Genomic DNA, 20,181 nt, shown 5'->3' on the forward strand with positions numbered 1-20,181 from the left:
AGCTCTGAGCGCCTGAAGCCTCGTCTCTTCTTCAGTTCAGTTCAGTTCAGTTCAGTCGCTCAGTCGTGTCCTACTCTTTGTGACCCCATGAATCGCAGCACACCAGGCCCCCCTGTCCAACACCAACTCCCAGAGTCTACCCAAACTCATGTCCATTGAGTTGGTGATGCCATCCAACCATCTCATCCTCTGTCGTCCCCTCCCCCTCCTGCCCCCAATCCTTCCTCGCATTAGGGTCTTTTCCAATGAGTCAACTCTGCATGAGCTGGCCAAAGTATTGGAGTTTCAGCTTCAACATCAGTCCTTCCAATGAACACCCAGGACTGATCTCCTTTAGGATGGACTGGATGGATCTCCTTGCAGTCCAAGGGATTCTCAAGAGTCTTCTCCAACACCACAGTTCAAAAGCATCAATTCTTCGGCACTCAGCTTTCTTCACCGTCCAAGTCTCACATCCAGACATGACCACTGGAAAAACCATAGCCTTGACTAGACGGACCTTTGTTGGCAAAGTAATGTCTCTGCTTTTTAATATGCTATGTAGGTTGGTCATAACTTTTCTGCCAAGGAGTAAGCATCTTTTAATTTCATGGCTGCAATCACCATCTGAAGTGATTTTGGAGCCCAAAAAAATAAAATCTGACACTGTTCCACTGTTTCCCCATCTATTTCCCATGAAGTGATGGGACCAGATGCCATGATCTTAGTTTTCTGAATGTTGAGCTTCAAGCCAACTTTTTCACTCTCCTCTTTCACTTTCATCAACAGGCTCTTTAGTTCTTCTTCAATTTCTGCCATAAGGGTGGTGTCATCTGCATATCTGAGGTTATTGATATTTCTCCCGGTAATCTTGATTCCAGCTTGTGCTTCATCCAGCCCAGCATTTCTCATGATGTACTCTGCATAGAAGTTAAATAACCAGGGTGACAATATACAGCCTTGACGTACTCCTTTTCCTATTTGGAACCAGTCTGTTGTTCCACGTCCAGTTCTAACTGTTGCTTCCCGACCTGCATACAGGTTTCTCAGGAGGCAGGTCAGGTGGTCTGGTATTCCCATCTCTTTCAGAATTTTCCACAGTTTATTGTGATCCTCACAGTCAAAGGCTTTGGCAGAGTCAATAAAGCAGAAATAGATGTTTTTCTGGAGCTCTCTTGCTTTTTCAATGATCCAGTGGATGTTGGCAATTTGATCTCTGGTTCCTCTGCCTTTTCTAAAACCAGCTTGAACATCTGGAAGTTCACGGTTCACGTATTGCTGAAGTCTGACTTGGAGAATTTTGAGCATCACTTTACTAGCGTGTGAGATGAGTGCAGTTGTGCGGGAGTTTGAGTTTGAGCATTCTTTGGCACTCGTCTCTTGTCCTGAAGCTAAACTCTCTTCTTCAGAGATCTCGAATCCGACACCGTTCAGCATAAGCTATCAGTGTCACTATCCTACCATAAATCAAAACAAACTTCATTATATACATTAGAGTGCTTTTGAATTATTCATTCACTTTTCAATCTTTTATTCATTAAGTGAACATTTAATATAGCCCGTTATGTCAAACATTGCATAAGAGATTAGAGGCTTAGCCAATGCATGGAGAACTCTGTCATCAAATGATTCCTTCTTACAATTTGCAAGTCAGTAAATACAGTAAATCTCTAAGCTGGGGAATTGCCTGGTGGTCCAGCGGCGAGGGCTTTGTGCTCTCACTGCTGAGGCTAGGGTTCAATCCCTGATCAAGCGACTAAGATGCCGCAAGCCACGTGGTGCAGCCAAACGACCTTTTTTTAAATCTCTAAGAAATTGAACACAAGTAGGATAAACATTAAACAGATGGCATTTCCCACACATTTAAACACATCATATTGATGTCTTAAGTGGACTCAGAAGACTCAAAGATCCCTATCAAAGAGGTAAGAATAAAATCTCATGAACAAGTCCAAAACATAAGCCGATACATAAAAACACTCTGCTAAAAGCAACATGACCCAGAATTTCCCATGAAATTGCTCTAGGGAGCAATTTAAACTCTAGGGAGTTATTTAAAATTGCACCAATATTACTCAGAATTCCACAAAACTGGAAATAACTAAATGGGCTTTAGCAGACAAATGAATAACCAGATAGTGGTACATCCACACAACAGAATATTATTTAGCAGTGACAAAGGATGGACAAGTGATACAGGCAACAGCTCGGATAAGTCTCAAGGCATCATATTGAGTGATAAAGACATCACAAGAGTTCATTTACAGACACTCTGGAAAAGACAAAATTGTACTGATGAAGAACAGAGAATTTTCTGCAAGGGGCTGAGTTGACAGAGGGTCTGATTATGAGAGGGTAGCAGGAGAAAGTGTCTCAGGTGGATGGAACTGTTCTGAATGGGGTAGTGGTTATGCGAATCTATACACGTTTTAAAACTCAGAACTGTACACTCAGAAACTGCACCCTCTTCTTTAAAAGCACTAATGTATACAGCTGTCATTTTGTCAGTGATTCGCATGGATCAGGAGCTAATCTCTACATGAGCCCTGTGAAATAGGTTTTATCCCCATTTTAGTTACTTACTTTATTTTTATTGGGGAATAATTGACATACAACATAACATTAGCTTCAGTGTACAACATGATGGTTCAATGTTTGTTTATACTGCAAAATGATCGACATAATACATCTAATTAATATGCATCACCACACATAATTACAGAACTTTTGTTTTTTTAATCCCCATGTTAGATATGAGGAAACAGACTCCATAAGGTTAAAGTACAGAAATTAAATGTGGTCTTTCCGCTAAATGTTCAGTGGTAGAATCCCGGTTTAAAGCTGGAGCTGTTCTGAAGTCCTCATGTAACAAGCATTTGGTGAAAGGGCTAGGCAGCAAGAACGAGGATGTCAGCAGTACGGGCTCTGCCGCTGAGGCCCGGGGCCATGGGTGGACTGGAAGGGGCTCACCGGCATCGTCACTAGAGGGGCGTCCAGGAGGCGAGTGAGCAGACGCCAAAACCTCTGGAGCGAGTCGTGCAGTTAAATGTTTATAAAATTTGAAACAGCCAGGCATTTTAACTGCAGCTGATAAACACTGCTGTTCCATCTTACTGTGAGCTGCCCTCTGCCAACACTGCGTGTCATTTCAGGCAGCGCTGGCAAGGCCGTGGGATTTTCAGGGCAAGACAAAAGGCAAGTCGACCTGGAGACAGACTTAATTCAGATTTATCAGGGTATATTTATGAGTTTCCCAGTCTCTTCCACAGACAGTTAAACCCAGAATACCTCTGACATACCCTGCACCCATTCACCTAGTGTAGGGAAACTGGGCGTCAGTGACCACCCAGTTAATGTGCTGTCAACCCCAAAGAAGAAAAAGAAAGAAAGAAAGAAATTTTGAAGATCCCTAAAATACTGTAGCTTACATATGAAACAAGTTGAGGCGGGTTTTCCCAGTTTTGGCAACAGTCTTAAAATACTTCCTGGCATTATCAATAATGAATTTTAAAGCTAAAAGAAAAGTGTCTAAATTATCAAAATCAAAAAAAATTCTCTCAATCATACTGGCAGAAGACTGAATTACTGTTGTGTCATCTCTGTGGAAAACGATATTGCAAAACCATGACACAGAGATGCAGGGGTATAGGGCCAAAATACATGCAAAAATCAGTAGCATAGGGATGTCTCAGAAAGTTAGTTAATACAGTATTATGTTAATTTTCTAGATTTCTGTGATGTTCGCAGGTTTTTCAGCTTTTAAAAATTCTTAATTTAACGTCATTTATTTTCCCGATCCAAAGGAATATTCCCTTTTGGGTGGACAGGGAGATTATTATACTTTTAAATGAAATAAGTCAGACAAAGACAAGTATCGTCTATCAGTCATATGTGAAATTTCTTTTTTAAAAATGAACTTGTTTACACAACAGAAACAGACTTAAAGATTTAAAAAGCAAACTTATGGTTAGCAAAGGGGAAACATGGAGGGAGGTGGATAGGTTAGGAGCTTGAGATGAACATACACACACCACTATATGTAAGATACAGCCAACAAGGATTTATTGTACAGCAAAGGGAACTCAATATTCTATGATATGAGAAAAGAATTTAAAAAGAATGAATATACATGTACACGCATAACTGAATCACTTTGACGTACACCTGAAACTAACACAACATTGTAAATCAATTATAATGCAATAAAATACAAATTAAAAAAAAAAAGAAATAGTCACTTTTACACCCAATTCACTTCAAAAAGGTCTCTCTCAAGCCTCACAAGCCACAGATCTCCTCCTACACACAAGTGTCCCAGCACCATGAAAGCAAGCTGGGTGCCATGGGAAGCACCGGGTCATCTAAATCAATATTTTAATTAAAAGTTTTGATAAAATGCACAACGTAAAACAGACCATTTTAACTGATTCTAAGGGTACAGTCCAGCAGTGTTTAGTATATTCACATTATCCTGCACTCACTCTCCAGACCTTCTTCATCTTGCAAAACTGAAACTTTGTACCCATGAAACCCCTAATTCCCCCTTCTTCTCTCCCCTCCAGCCCTAGCACCCACCCTTTCTTTCTTAGAGACAGGCACCTATTCTAGGTAGCTCATATTAGTTGGAACACATAGTATTTGTCCTTTTGTGACGGGATAATGTCTTCGAGGTTCATCCATATTGTAGCATGTGTCAGAATTCCCTTCCTTTTTATGGCTGAATACCATACCATTGAAGGTACCTACCGCATGTGGCTTATTCATCCATCAATCAGTGAATGCTTGGGTTGCTTCTGCCATTTTACCATTGCAAATAACGTCATGACCACATAGGTGTATAAATGTACCTTCCAGTCCCTGCTTTCAATATTTGTGCTCATATCCGAGCTCTGATACTTAAGAACTCTATTTCAGTTTGCTCATCTGTAAATTGGGGATGATAATAATAATATCCTTCTCACAATATCACTGTGAGGATTAGCTGAATTAATATACATAAAGCACTTAAAATAGTAGCTGAGGGAATTCCCTGGTGGTTTAGTGGTTAGGACTTGGAACTTACACTGTCAGAGCCAGGGTTCCATTCCCAGCAGGAGGGGAAAAAAAAAAAAAGCAGTTGACAATTAAGTACTACATTATTATTTGAAAAAATTAATCTTTTACTCAAATTTATAAATCTTTACTGAGATTTTTGCTTCTTTTTCACTATTTAAGTTAATATATATATTTTTATACGTAGCAGCATTTTGTATACTTGCTCTTTCTCAATAAATTATTGTTGCTGTTTTTTCTTAATAGTATAAAAATCAATTTTTTAAATTTTTTTTTATTTTACAAAATAATATGGGGATTTTCTGCAATCTTACAGGCTTTACCATATGCAGTCATTCATTCTTTCTATAAATGTTTACTAGCCAGGCATTAATTTCATTTCATAAAGCTTTGATTGATTTGTATTAGCAATCCCCAGCTTTACTGAAATTCTGCATGTCCATATTTAATTGCAGTATATGCATTCAGTGAATATTTAGAGCAAGAATTTTGTATAACAGGATACTGTTCTAGGATATGGAGCTGCAATTCTTAAAACAAAAATGATTTTAATAGCTTAAATGTATATGAGGAACATATAAGTCTTATGTGAAAAATATAAGAAAAAATATTTTGCTTCTAAAAGTCATTTATTTTTCTAATTTCCTTCTTAGAGTATCAAACACAAAAAAAGAACTGAAGTACATGTTTTAGAAACTGCCAGTAACTTAACATATTTTAAGTTTCCTTTCTTTGTATTATACTTTCATATAAACAATTTATGTAGAAAACTCTAATAGGACTTTGTCTAGAAATTAATTTTCTCAGCCCCACAGTAAATGAATGTATAGAAAGCCGAATAGACACTATGGTATGAGGATAATTATAGGTCAAACTGAAAACTGAGTGCCTCCACTGATATCTAAAAAAAAATATTCAAGGCTGAAGGAAATAATATTAAGTCCATCTCAAGTAATCCCCATACATATATAATTAGTAAAATAAATACAGTTGTTTCTATATATTTTAGGGACTTCCCTGATGGCTCAGACAGTAAAGCATCTGCCTACAATGCAGGAGACTCGGGTTCAATCCCTGGGTTGAGAAGATCTCCTGAGAAGGAAATGGCAACCCACTCCAGTATTCTTGCCTAGAAAATCCCATGGACGGAGGAGTCTGGTAGACTACAGTCCATGGGGTCGCAGAGAGTCAGACACAGCTGAGCGACTTCACTTTCACTTTCTTTTCTATATTTTTTAGATAAACTTTTAAGTGAAAAACATCATGTAAATTCCAAAATAAGGAGTTTCGACTATGATTGATCTAAGGACCCTTGACTTTTGAAATTCTTACACTGAGGTTAATTTCTAAAACATCCCTAGAATTAATGGTTGCTTTGTTGATTATAAATTTTTCATGTTTATAATTATTTCAAGGTAAACCATTCCCTTTATCACCTTTATCATTTCCTGTTCAACTGTTTTGGAAGTTTGAGAACCATCCTTGTTTTGTTGTGTCTCTAGCCAATGTTCTATGCTTTATGAGTCATTCTCGATAATGTTTCATGATTTACACAGATTAAAGAAATAAGTGCTTTCTCTCTTCCTGAATCTTCTTCACTGGATGTTCCCTTTTCCTCAAATACATTCAGTGTTTTATCATTAGGTTTTAAATTTTGTCCAAAGCAAAAATGAATGGTTATTTACCCAACTTGAAAATAAACTTTCCAGCAAAACATTATTCCTAGATATTTCATAATTATCTAATTCCTCAATATTAGAGAAATATACCCTATTTGGTTCTATTTCAAAATATTGAGCTATTGCATTAAGATACCTACAAGTTAAGTTACCATTTGACAATGACAAAACAAAGGTCAAAACAAAGACCTGAGGGGCCTTGGGCAACCTTCTCAGGTCACATCCACATCCCCCATGAAGCTCCAACAAAGCCCCTTCCTTTTTGAGTCCTCCAGCTTTTTCTTTCTCTCCGCTCTTGAACAAACTCATCCTTCAGGCCTGAACTTAAACACAAACCTTCCTAGTCAAAGCTACGATTTTTCCAGTAGTCATGTATGAATGTAAGAGTTGGACTATAAAGAAAGCTGAGCACTGAAGAATTGATGCTTTTGAACTGTGGTGTTGGAGAAGACTCTTGAGAGTCCCTTGGACTGTAAGGAGACCCAACCAGTCCACCCTAAAGGAAATCAGTCCTGAATATTCATTGGAAGGACTGATGATGAAGCTGAAGCTCCAATACTTTGGCCACCTGATGGGAAGAACTGACTCATTGGAAAAGACCCTGATGCTGGGAAAGATTGAAGGCGGGAGGAGAAGGGGACGACAGAGGATGAGATGGTTGGAGAGTATCACTGACTCAATGGACATGAGTTTGAGTAAACTCCGGGAGTTGGTGATGGACAGGGAGGCCTGGCATGCTTCAGTCCACGGGGTCACAAAGAGTCAGACACGACTGAGTGACTGAACTGAACTGATAACTGGAAGTTTCTGCCTTTTGACCACCTTCCCCCACTTTCCCCCTGCTGTCACACCCTGATGACTGGGGACCACAAATCTGGTCTCTTCTACAATTGTTTTATTCACATGCGAATGAGATCGTACAGCATTTGTCTTTCTCTGACTTAGCAAAACGCCCTCGAAGTTCACCCAGGTTGTAACAAGTAGCAGGATTTCCACTTTGTTTAATAACTGAATAATATTTCACTGTGTATACACATACCACAATTTCTTTATCTATTTGTTCATCAGTGCAGATTCAGGCTGCTTCCAAGCCTCGGCTGTAGTAACTAATGCTGCCGTGAACATCGGCGTGCAGATACCTCTTTGACATAGTGTTTTCATTTCCTTTGGGTATATTCATTTGCAGGAGTGAAATTGCTGAATCATATGAAAACTGTATGTTTTTTTTGAGGAACTTCTGTACTGTTTTCTACAGTGACTGTATCAATTTAGATTTGCACCAATAGTATACAAGGATACTCTTTTTCTCCACATCCTTGCCAGCATTTGTTATCTCTAGTCTTTCTGTCGATGGCCATTCTACAGGTGAGGTGGTTTCAGTTTGCATTTTCCTAATGATTCTGGATGTTGAACATCTTTTCATGTACCTGTTGGCTATTCCCATATCTCTTTTGGAAAAATATCTATGAGGATCCTTTGCCCATTTTTAAATTGAAAGACTTGCTTCTGTTTTACTGTTGTTGCTATTGAATTGTATGACTTCCTTACATATTTTGATGTACTAATCCCTTATCAGGTAGATTATTTGCAAATACTTTTTCCCATTCTGTTCCATGTCTTTTCATTTTGTTCATTGTTTCTTTTGCTGTGCAGAAGCTTTTAGCTTGATGTAGTCTCGCTTGTTTACTTTTGTTTTTGTTGCTTGTGCTTGGAGGTATTTTTTCTTTGTTTTCTCCTATGAGTCTTAATGGTCTCAGGTCTTACATTCATGTCTTTAATCCACTCAAGTTTATCTTGTAGAAAGGGATCTAAGTTTCATTCTTTCACATGTAAAAGTTCAGTCTTGCCAGCACCATTTATTGAAGACTGTCTCTTGTCTTTTTAGTATTCTTGACTCCACTGTCAACTATTAGTTGACATATGTTTGGGCTTATTTCTGAGTTCTTGATTCTGTTCCATTAATCTATCTGTCTTTTTCCATGCCAGTACCATACTGTTTTAAGTACTATAGCTTGAAATCAGAAAGTGTGACACTTAACACTTTTCTTCTTTCCCAGGATTGCTTTGGCCTGTCAGGTCTCTTTAGGTTTCATATAAGTTATAATACTTTTTTCTACTTCTATTAAAAAAAACTGCCACTAGAAGCTTAATAGGGACTGTGTTAAATCTATAGATGGTTTGGGGTGGTATGGACATTACAACAATATTAATTCTTCCCGTCCATGAACACAGTATACCTTTCCATTTATTTGTCTTCTTCGATGTCTTTCATCAGTGTCTTCTGGTTTTCAGAGTAGAGGTATTTCACCTCCTTGGTTAAATTTATTCCTAACAATTTTATTGTTTTTGATGCTATTGTAAACGGAATTTATTTCTTTTTCAAATAGTACACTGTTACTATATAAAAGTACTACTGATTTTTCAGCAATGTTCTATCTTATTCTTCAATTTTCCTGAATTAACTGATTAGCTCTAACAATTTTCTGGTGGTGTCTTTAGCACTTTTCTCTATATAAAATCATGTCATCTGCAAACAGAGACAATTTTACATCTTCCTTTTCAATTCTGGTGCTTTTTGTCCCTTGTTTTGTCTGGGACTTCCCATTGCCATGTTGAACAGGAGTGGTGAGAATTGGCAAGCTTGTCTTGTTCCTGACCTTAGAGAAAAAGCTTTCAACCTTAACACTTTGTAAACTGATCTGGGATGAGGAGATTGAGTGAAAGTGGTCAAAAGGTACCAACTTCAAGTTATAAGATAAGTAAATACTGAGGATTCAATGTACAGCATGAGCACTGTAGTTACCACTGCTGCATGGCATTTTGCAAGTCGCTAAGAGAGTAAATCCTAACAGTTCTCATCACAAGAAAAAGATTTATGTAATTGATTTAAATAGTTATAGCCAAACTACTATTTTTTGCCCCCTTTAGACAGCAAATTCCATTACAAGTGAATTCATATCCCGTGCTTATTATTAGCAAATGCTAAGCATATAAAGCATATAAAAGATAATTGGTAAATTTGAGTAAAATAATTGGTAAACCTAAAATGATGACTCTGTGAAAAAACTGAGCTGTGTGCTTTGCTAGACCCCATTTCAGCTACTTACTTCTTATGTGATAATCTACGTGACCAAAGATACTTTATTGAGGGAGGGGGAGGAAAAGCCAATAATAAAGGGGATTAGTGAAAATAGAATAAATGTCTATCACTCCCTGCAACAGAAAAGCAGCCAAACAAGCAGAGGATAACTGGCTTAAACTGAATTAGAATCAAAGAAAGTTGAGGCAAAAACCTTCCATACAAGAAAACTCTAAAAACTTTCTGTTACTATATCTTCTATGTATTTCTTATTTTAAAAGCAACACATATAAGAAGACTATAAACACACCTATAAATCCTCAAAATCCAAAAACCACCACAATGACGTACACTTGACTAGCTTTGCCTGTGTTGGTTTTTTTTTTTTTTTGCGGTCTGTGTATTTTTATGTGATCACTATCTTGCAAACAGTGATAATATGCATGGTTCTACAACGCACCAAACTCTAGCAAAGCTATCAATTAGACATCTATTTTGGATTTTTACACTGTTTCCACGTTTCCCATTACATCCAATGAAGAACATGAATAAATAGCTAAAATAAAATTAGAGTAGAAAGACAAAAATTTAAACAGCATCTTCTCCTGTTCTTAAAATAAGAAAAACTATTTATGATGTACAATCTATAGCAAAATGACTTCACAACATATGAAAACTCCCAGCACTACAAAAGCAAACAAAAGAAATTAAAACCTTTTAAAAATGAAAAGAAGAGTGACTGAACTCATTCATTTTTAAACTTCTACCTGAACTGTTGTGTTAGCCAACCTGCTTTTGAGCACCCTACTGCTTCCTATCAAATTGCTTCTACCCAGAATTTCCTGTGCCGAACCTTGCTCTCCAGGGTCTTCCAGAAGCAAAGCACAGCAAGTCCTGAAGCCCTGCCTCTGTCCCTGTTGCTCCCCCCGCCAACAGCAGAATCACACTTACTCATCCATAGCTCCTCGATGCCCAAGACAGGGGTTCTCAAATGTTAGCTTGCATTAGAATTATGGGGGGCGGGGGCTTGTCAAAACACAGATTGCTGGTCCAACCACAGACGTTTCTGATTCAGAAGGTCTTGGGTGAGTTTCAATCTGTGGTATTTCTAACTACTTCCCAAGTGATGTTGATGCTGATCTGAGGAACCAATAGCCAACACAGCACCAACTCCTGCAAAAAGCCTTATCAATTTTCATACCTCTTAATGACCTCAGTTCTCACAAGTGTTGTCTTGATAAACTACACCACACAACTTAACACGCTTATACTATACACCCTCATGGCTATACTCTGCTGGTTTCACATATTCTTTTCACTCCACAAGACTGTGAGTCCCTCAAGGGCAGTAAACACAAGAAATAGTGCTCTTGTGACTTATAAACACCCCAGGATGGGCAGTCAGACAGGTAGACATGCTTGATACAATATATGGGCTCTGAGTGGCCACAAGCAAACAATGTGAATTTTTAAATCTCTAGCAAATTTAATTGTACTAAAACCTTCTATTTGTTAGACATCATGCTAGGCTGGGCTTCCCTGGGGGCTCAGTCGGTAAAGGATCTATCTGCCTGCAATGCAAGAGCCCACTTGTACTTCAGGAAGACCTGGGTTCTATCCCTGGGTCGGGAAGATCCCCTGGAGGAGGGCATGGCAACGCACTCCAGTATTTTTGCCTGGAGAATCCCATGGACAGAGGAGCCTGGGGGGCTACAGTCCAGGGGGTCACAAGGGTCAGACATGACCGAGCGGCTGAAGCAGCAGCAGACATTATGTTAGACGTTTTCAAATACACAACGTCAACAAATACTAAATACACAACGTCAACAAATACTAAATACACAACGTCAACAAATACTAAATACACAACGTCAACAAATACTAAATACACAACGTCAACAAATACTAAATACACAACGTCAACATATACTAAATACACAACGTCAACAAATACTAAATACACAATGTCAACAAATACTAAATACACAACGTCAACAAATACTAAATACACACCGTCAACAAATACTAAATACACAACGTCAACAAATACTAAATACACAACGTCAACAAATACTAAAATACACAACGTCAACAAATACTAAATACACACTGTCAACAAATACTAAATACACAACGTCAACAAACACTAAATACACAATGTCAACAAATACTAAATACACAACGTCAACAAATACTAAAATAAGCTTAATTCTTAGATTATGTGTTTATTACCTGTCTTCGTCCATTAGAAAGTGACCATGAGGGAATCAAGCTTATAGTCCTTGTTCTCCAACTACACTTCCGTAATATGTACTCAAGCTGAATAAATAGCTAGAGAAACGAATCTTAAAGGGCCACATTCCAGCTACAACTCACCACTGAAATCAGCGTTTCTAGAAAAGATTATTCAATCTTTGGTCAAATCATCCAGATCAATGTTACATCTTCAGGAAGCTTTTAAGGAGTAGATTAAAACACACACACACACACACACACACACACACACAGAAGCAGTTATATCGCTTATCTTTCACAGGTTTTTTATTTTTAAAAATCTGTTATATGAAACAAAATTTTAAATGCTGAAAAAAGTCTATTAAATAGATGCAATGATTTCTATTAAATATTTTTTCTATATGTACAGTTAACAAACAAAATTTTTATAAAAAGAAGCACTGACCAAAACAAGGTCTTTTCAACACTCCATCAGCTCATAGTATTTTCATTAGTTAGAATCCTTTGCAAACAAAAGTTTTACTTAGGAAATGTAGTAACAATGTCGTATGCACAGACATTAGCTGCCACCAATAGGGATTTTACAGGTAATATATAAAAACTGCTTCAATCTAGTCTGTAACAAAACTATTAAATTTATTTGAATTAATTTCATAATCACTAGCAATATTTGTGATGAGCTGATTTAATCTTTGAAATTATCAAAATCCCCATCAACTTGATTGGATTGTGAGGAGCTCAAACACTCTCTAAAAAGAATATATGAAAGATACATTTTTAACAGCAATATTTAAAATTAACGGAATTAATGAAATATATCAGATAACTCTTTACAAATGAATTCATATCAACTTTATCCCCCTTCTAGTTACCAGATGGTGAACTCATGTTTATTTATAATTCAGATCAAGGTATGTAACATTCAACACATTTTGTTTTCCATTATGAAAAATAATATGAAAGCTCTGTCTGAGAATGTAACTTCAGTTTTTGAGAGTAATTTCAAGGAAAAGAGATAAAGTGCCCCAAGTGAGGTCCCCAGTAAACCATTTCAATTCTGTTTATTCTTACTCATGTATGTCTTAACGGGTCCACCCTGGTGGCTCAGATGGTAAAGAATCTGCCTGCAATGCAGGAGACCCAGGTTTCATCCTTGGGTCAGGAAGATCCCCTGGAGAAGGGAATGGCAACCACTCCAGTATTCTTGCCTGGGTAATCCCATGGACAGAGGACCCTGGCAGGCTACAGTCCATGGGGTTGCAAAGCATCAGACACAACTGAGCAACTAATACACACACGTCTTAATAGTTAATACATCACTGATCAGTGTCTTACTTACCGAAATCTTTTAACACTGTAATTCATGCTTTGCTAACTTAAGATCCTGCTACATTACGTATACTAGCATAGAAACTGTATGTCATATAACAAGCAGGGCTGATGCTACCTAATCCACACTTTAAGTTGCATATAATAGGTTTAGGGGACATAATATAAATGTCTCTAGTTCTAAGTATGAAATATATAACAGTTTTGTTTGAATGAAAATTAAATTCCATCTCAAGAATCATGGAGAGGTGAAAAAAATATAGTTACTACATTCTTTGACTAAAAAAAAGAAACCATTCATGTAAATATTGAAGGCAGCTAACAGCACCAACGTTTTCATTCTTAATTACCTGACATTTACAGATACATATGATAGTGAGCCACAGGACTGGAAAAGGTCAGTTTTCATCCCAATCCCAAAGAAAGGCAATGCCAAAGAATGCTCAAACTACCACACAATTCACTCATCTCACACGCTAGTAAAGTAATGCTCAAAATTCTCCAAATCAGCCTTCAGCAATACGTGAACCATGAACTTCCAGATGTCCAAGCTGGTTTTAGAAAAGGCAGAGGAACCAGAGATCAAATTGCCAACATCCGCTGGATCATCAAAAAAGCAAGAGAGCTCCAGAAAAACATCTATTTCTGCTTTATTGACTATGCCAAAGCCTTTGACTGTGAGGATCACAATAAACTGTGGAAAATTCTGAAAGAGATGGGAATACCAGACCACCTGACCTGCCTCCTGAGAAACCTGTATGCAGGTCGGGAAGCAACAGTTAGAACTGGACATGGAACAACAGACTGGTTCCAAATAAGAAAAGGAGTACGTCAAGGCTGTATATTGTCATCCTGCTTATTTAACTTATATGCAGAGTACATCATGAGAAACGCTGGGCTGGATGAAGCACAAGCTGGAATCAAGATTGCTGGGAGAAATATCAATAACCTCAGATATGCAGATGACACCACCCTTATGGCAGAAAGTGAAGAAGAACTAAAAAGCCTCTTGATGAAAGTGAGAGAGGAGAGTGAAAAAGTTGGCTTAAAGCTCAACATTCAGAAAACTAAGATCATGGCATCTGGTCCCATCACTTCATGGGAAATAGATGGGGAAACAGTGGAAACAGTGTCAGACTTTATTTTTGGGGGGCTCCAAAATCACTGCTGATGGTGCTTGCAGCCATGAAATTAAAAGACACTTACTCTTTGGAAGGAAGGTTATGGCCAACCTAGATAGCATATTTAAAAGCAGAGACATTACTTCGCTAACAAAGGTCCATCTAGTCAAGGCTATGGTTTTTCCAGTAGTCGTGTATGGATGTGAGGGTTGGACTATAAAGAAAGCTGAGCACTGAAGAATTGATGCTTTTGAACTGTGGTGCTAGGGAAGACTCTTGAGAGTCCCTTGGACTGCAAGGAGATCCAACCAGTCCATCCTAAAGGAGATCAGTCCTGCGTGTTCGTTGGAAGGACTGATGTTGAAGCTGAAACTCGAATACTTTGGCCACCTCATGCGAAGAGTTGACTCACTGGAAAAGACCCTAATGCTGGGAAGGATTGAGGGCAGGAGGAGAAGGGGACGACAGAGCATGAGATGGCTTGATGGCATCACCGACTCGATGGACATGGGTTTGGGTGGACTCCGGGAGTTCATGATGGACAGGGAGGCCTGGCATGCTGCGATTCATGGGGTCGCAAGGAGTCGGACATGACTGAGCGACTAAACTGAACTGAACTGATGATAGTGACATGGTCTGCTACTATATTTTAGACATAAAAATATAATAATGATTAAAAATGTCAGCCAGAAAAGATGGCACTACTACTTATAATTCTTAAATAATTTTGGTTCAGTCAATCACTCTCGTGAATACACAGTTTCCCTCTACAAAATGAATTATCACAGTCACATCTGGGGAATTTTAAACAAAATACACATATTTTAAGTTTTATTTTACTACAAGAAGACTCCAAATAAAGACACGCTGACTTCTCCATGCACCTCTTCTAATACCACCAATACTATCAACTAATAACTGTGAATTCAGGAGCACAGTGGAGGTAGCAGTTCTTCCCTTGCCTGCTGAAATCCTCGAACAGCACTAGGATGTGAACTGTGTTCCATCGCAGGCTGCTCTTTCAAAATATGCAACTAGTTGGATCTGCATCATATCCTAATGTTTATCTATTAATTTTATATTTATACTTTGAAATTTGTGTAGATGCTGAATAGTTCAGCAGTCTGAGTCTTGATGAGTACCAGCTGGGCCCATCAAATTTACTCTGCATAAAAATCAGCATAAAATATAACAGTTAGTGAAACAATTCATGACCTAGATAATTTTCTTTCTTTCCTAAGTTTTTCCCAAATGAAAGTATAGCTGTGAGAGTGTACAGGCATCATTGCTTTCTGAGGAAATGTTTATATATTCTCTAAAAGAATACACGAGCTTATAAGGGAAATAAACGCTATCTCCAATTTCCAAACATTACTGAAAATCAACTGTTTAGGATTTAGGATCAGAGGTCAACCTTCAAAAGACAATTGGCTTCGAAAGTACAGATAGAACTTGATGTATTTAAAATGAAAACAATATAAAAGCAATAAAATTAAACTGAAAACAGTAAGAGTGAAGACTTCTGCAATTTAAACCTCTGCAGCCACATGGAGGTTCACCTTTCCCAAAACCTCTTCTCTTCCACACAGTGTAGACAGTGACCCACTGTCTACTTCACAAGACCACTCTGGCTCACTGTCAGACCAACCAGGATAAAGCAGAAACTTCTCTGTCTTCTTCCATTTGATGGACTGTGAATTTGTTAGAAACTTGATAATTCCAGTACCTAAAAAGTGCTTCACACATAGTTTGCTGAGTAAGTAGAAAGACAAAAGTCTCTCGAGGGATTTAAAAACATATATTAAACAACTCCTTTCTTCAAGAAGCTTTTAAATGACTATGGGGGAGATAAGAAGAACATAAAAGTAGTTCTGGTGTCAGTATAATACGATCACCAAGTGTAGTGAAAGGGTCAGAGGGGATCACTTGGAGGATGAGAAGGTAACCTTTCCTGATGTAATCATTTATTAAATAAAAGCCACCCACAGCGGTGTTTACAGAATGACTTCGTATGCACCAAGTGTGCCCTTAGGCAAGAAAAAACAAAATAACCACAACACACTTAGTCTAGGCCCCCAAACTGCTAGTGGAGTTACTGCCCCTTAATTCTATCAAGAACTAGGCACTGAACCTTCAGTGATACATAAGCTTCTCCTGGCACAGTTTCAACATCCACCAGATGAACCTAAGTTTAATCCCCATTAATTTAACCAGATGTAAAGGGTGAATGTATGCGAAGTACCTTGAAAATTACAGCCGCTCTATGGCCATGATATTAATCCACTATAAATACTATCATAGTTTAAATAAAACATGTCATGCATTCTCTATTTTTTAAGCACTTTGCCTTCTAACCACCAAGCAAACAGTGGATGCCGAGTAAAATACGAAATAAGAGAAAAACTAGCTTTTTTAATGGTACAGAGTCATCATTTAAAAAATAAACACAGGCAAGCAGTATAGAAGCTGGCCATTTTAAAGGCAAATATAATTTTGTAATTTAAATAAGCCTTTATTTATTTGTTTAAAAATGTGCATTTTCATATATCTTTTTCTAAGCAGAATATGCCTTTACACAATTTTCTGCCCAATAATGTAGATCATTTCCATACGAGGCTGGTTTTTCAGTGTTTAAAAAATAAATATTTATTGAGTACTTACAATGAACAAGGTGTCGTGCAAATTATTTTTTACAGCACAGCTTTCCTTACTTCATTTCCTTTTACTAAACTGACACAAAGTGAAATGATTTGGGCAGGCTCGTCTCATTTTCAACAAACTATTCTCCAAGATCTCTCTAGTGATCACACTTCCTATTTCTGGGTTCACACATGGAAACGCAAACACTCCCTAAAAAACCCTCCCCACAAAAACTGTCTTCCTCAAGACATTTTCAGTGAAAGGGGTTGGGAGTAGAATAAAGTCTACTTGAGAAAAACAGGATTTTTTTAAAAAGTAATAAGAAGATGGTGAGGGAAAAGACACAGGATGTTTCAGAGAACCACGACATTAATCTGTAACCACATAAATGAAATCGAGATATTTAACTGGCTTTCTGCATCTCAAAGAGGGTTGGGCAGTGCTTTCTCATGCTACTCACGCAAGCTCAGCACTACATTTTGCCTTTTAACAGTCTACAGGGGCCAGGCTACAGAATCTCACTGAATATGAAGGGGGCGTAATCAGATACATTCTTGCGATGAACTCTCTGGAAAAGGAGGTAGAAAGGGTCTTACCAGATCCCAGCCCCTGGCGGCAGAATTAAAGGCTCTTTCCACTGTCCTTCCACTGCCAACTGCCTGCACCCTTGTTTACTACCGATGCATCCTGTGATGTGGCCGCTTCTTGGTCTGTTCTCACCACTGGATGGTGAGCCCCAAGGGGACATTTCATTCACATTCTCGGTGGCAGCAGCAGTCTAGCCCTGCACAGGGTCACTTTCAAAATCATCTTCCTATAAGAACAAGGTTTTCTTCCAGCATAACTGGGTACTGTTTAATCACACATTGCTATTCTTAATAATCGTTTAACTCCTGAGTATATGTATCAAGTACTTTAAAGGATTATTTGGTTAACTAGTATAGAGAACAGATTCGGGAGATATGGAGCAATGCATTCCAATATTTATAAAATTTAAAAGAAAACTATCCCTGTCACGCTAAAGTGAAAGTGAAAAGTTGCTCAGTAGTGTCCGAGTCTTTGCGACCCCATGGACTGTATCCATGGAATTCCCCAGGCCAGGATACTGGAGTGGGTAGCTAATCCCCTTCTCCAGGGGATCTTCCCAACCTGGGGATCGAACCCAGGTCTCCCGCACTGCAGGTGGATTCTTTACCAGCCAAGCCCCCAGGGAAGCCTAAGGATACTGGAGTGGGCAGCCTTTCCCTTCTCCAGGGGACCTTCCTGACCCAGGAATTGAACTGGGCTCTCCTGCATTGCAGGCCGATTCTTTACCAGCTGAGCCACCACTAAAACAGTCTGCAATTCCTTTCATTTTCTAAGTATGCTCAGTTTTGTATTTAACAGACATCATATATATTTTTTAACTTTTTATTTTATATTGGAGTGTAATTGATTAACAATGTTGACATCATGTAATTTGGCATCATGTTATTACCCATCAGTATACAGCAAGTTGGAATTTGCATCTTGCCTTAAGCACAACTCAGTCACACTTAAAAGTTTCAAACATCTCCAATTATTTTCAAATACGTAAGGTTTGTAACAAAGGAAATATGCCATGTCAAGCTTTATTCTTACTGTTAGTGCTATGAACCTTTTGAAAAAAATACGCCTGTCTCTGATGTATGTATGTTTCTCGCTCTTTCTCCTTTTTTCCCTCCCTTTCAACCCACACACACACACACACACATTCATACACACCCGTGGACATATACTTTAAAGACCATTTTGTGCTTCAATATCCAAAGCTCTCTTTTTAAAAAATTAAACTTTTCTTATAAAAATTATGTTATAGAGTTACAGAAACTTGCCTACGTAGAGTAAGGAAATTGGCCTCACGCACAATGCTCAGTAGCACAGTTTTAACAGCATGATATTTTAATAATGATCATTTCTGAACTTTAAGTGTAGCATTTTTGTTACACTAAAAAACTTCCAAAAAAGTAGTATACACGTTTGCTTATATAAAAGTTCTCCATAAATTAAAATTATATACAAATTTTAATTTCTACTATAAAAACAACATTCATAGAAATGAGAAGTCATAATCAGCCAAATACAAATTCATCTAAATCCAAAATTAAAACACTACAATATCCAAAGTCAATATATTAATATAGATTCAACTCAGGGGGAAATTCATTTGACTTCACGTGATTTTTTTTGAGTCCACCTTCCATTTTTCATAAATATAACCATATCCCAAGTTTATGAGTATAAATGAAACATCTAATGCAACTCAATTTTCCTACTGTGCACATATAAAAATTGTTTGAATAATTCATTTTGCAAAATGTAATAATATAAATATATTTTGAAATATATATGGAATATTTTTATAACCAACAATAATAATTACATAAAATCAAGTCTAATACCAACTTACAGATTTTTCAATGTGGTCATATCTAAACAAATTTTCAATTTTTTGACTAAAGATCATTTTTCTTAAAGATCATTCTTTTGTATTTATTTCCTCTCATTCTAACTTATTTTATCTTTTTAAACAGAATAAAAGTCTTATAGAATTAATGTACTAATATCTGTCTCTTTTTATTTTTAGCATTTTTTAGTAAGTGACAAACACCTTTTTGTCATTATGAAATAGAAAAATATCCAACACTCAATCTGAACAAGGTCTTACCTTCTGATTTCTTGTTTTTCCGCTTCAGCCATTTTTCTACAGTCTCTGCACTAACGCTTTCAGACACAAATTCATCTAATACCTGAGGGTGGAGAGAAAGATAGGCCTTCACTTTTTCATCTGTCAAATCTGTAAAAGAATTGAACAGAATAAAATTAACCAATGTGACATCTTTGTTTACATCAAAGATATGGAAAAATGACACATTATGCAGATAGATTTAGCACATAAATATTTTTAACAATATACATACATACAATGGACTATGATTCAACCATAAGTAGGAATGAAGTTCAGTTACAACATGGAGAAACCTCAAGAAATAAAATCAGCTAGACACAAAGGGCAAATATTATATGATTTCACTTATGGGAAACCTCT

General features: G+C 37.5%; 1 protein-coding gene across 32 annotated transcripts in view; it reads right to left on the bottom strand.

Annotated features, from left to right (window-relative positions):
- Positions 1 to 20,181, bottom strand: part of PDE10A (phosphodiesterase 10A) — a 344,897-nt gene that overhangs the window by 119,403 nt on the left and 205,313 nt on the right. For 13 of the 32 annotated variants that reach the window (XM_081529694.1, XM_081529708.1, XM_081529693.1 and 10 more), the window contains one exon: positions 19,801 to 19,929. In XM_081529694.1, coding sequence (XP_081385820.1) covers positions 19,801 to 19,929 — 129 coding nt within the window. Of the gene's footprint in view, positions 1 to 19,779; positions 19,930 to 20,181 lie in introns of all 32 variants that reach the window. The other 19 variants (XM_081529715.1, XM_081529721.1, XM_081529710.1 and 16 more) reach the window with 3 other exon arrangements.

This window comes from Giraffa tippelskirchi, chromosome 9 (genome assembly GCF_054371585.1).
Source record: "Giraffa tippelskirchi isolate mGirTip1 chromosome 9, T2T-mGirTip1v1.2.pri, whole genome shotgun sequence".
NCBI classification, from domain to species: Eukaryota; Metazoa; Chordata; class Mammalia; order Artiodactyla; family Giraffidae; genus Giraffa; species Giraffa tippelskirchi.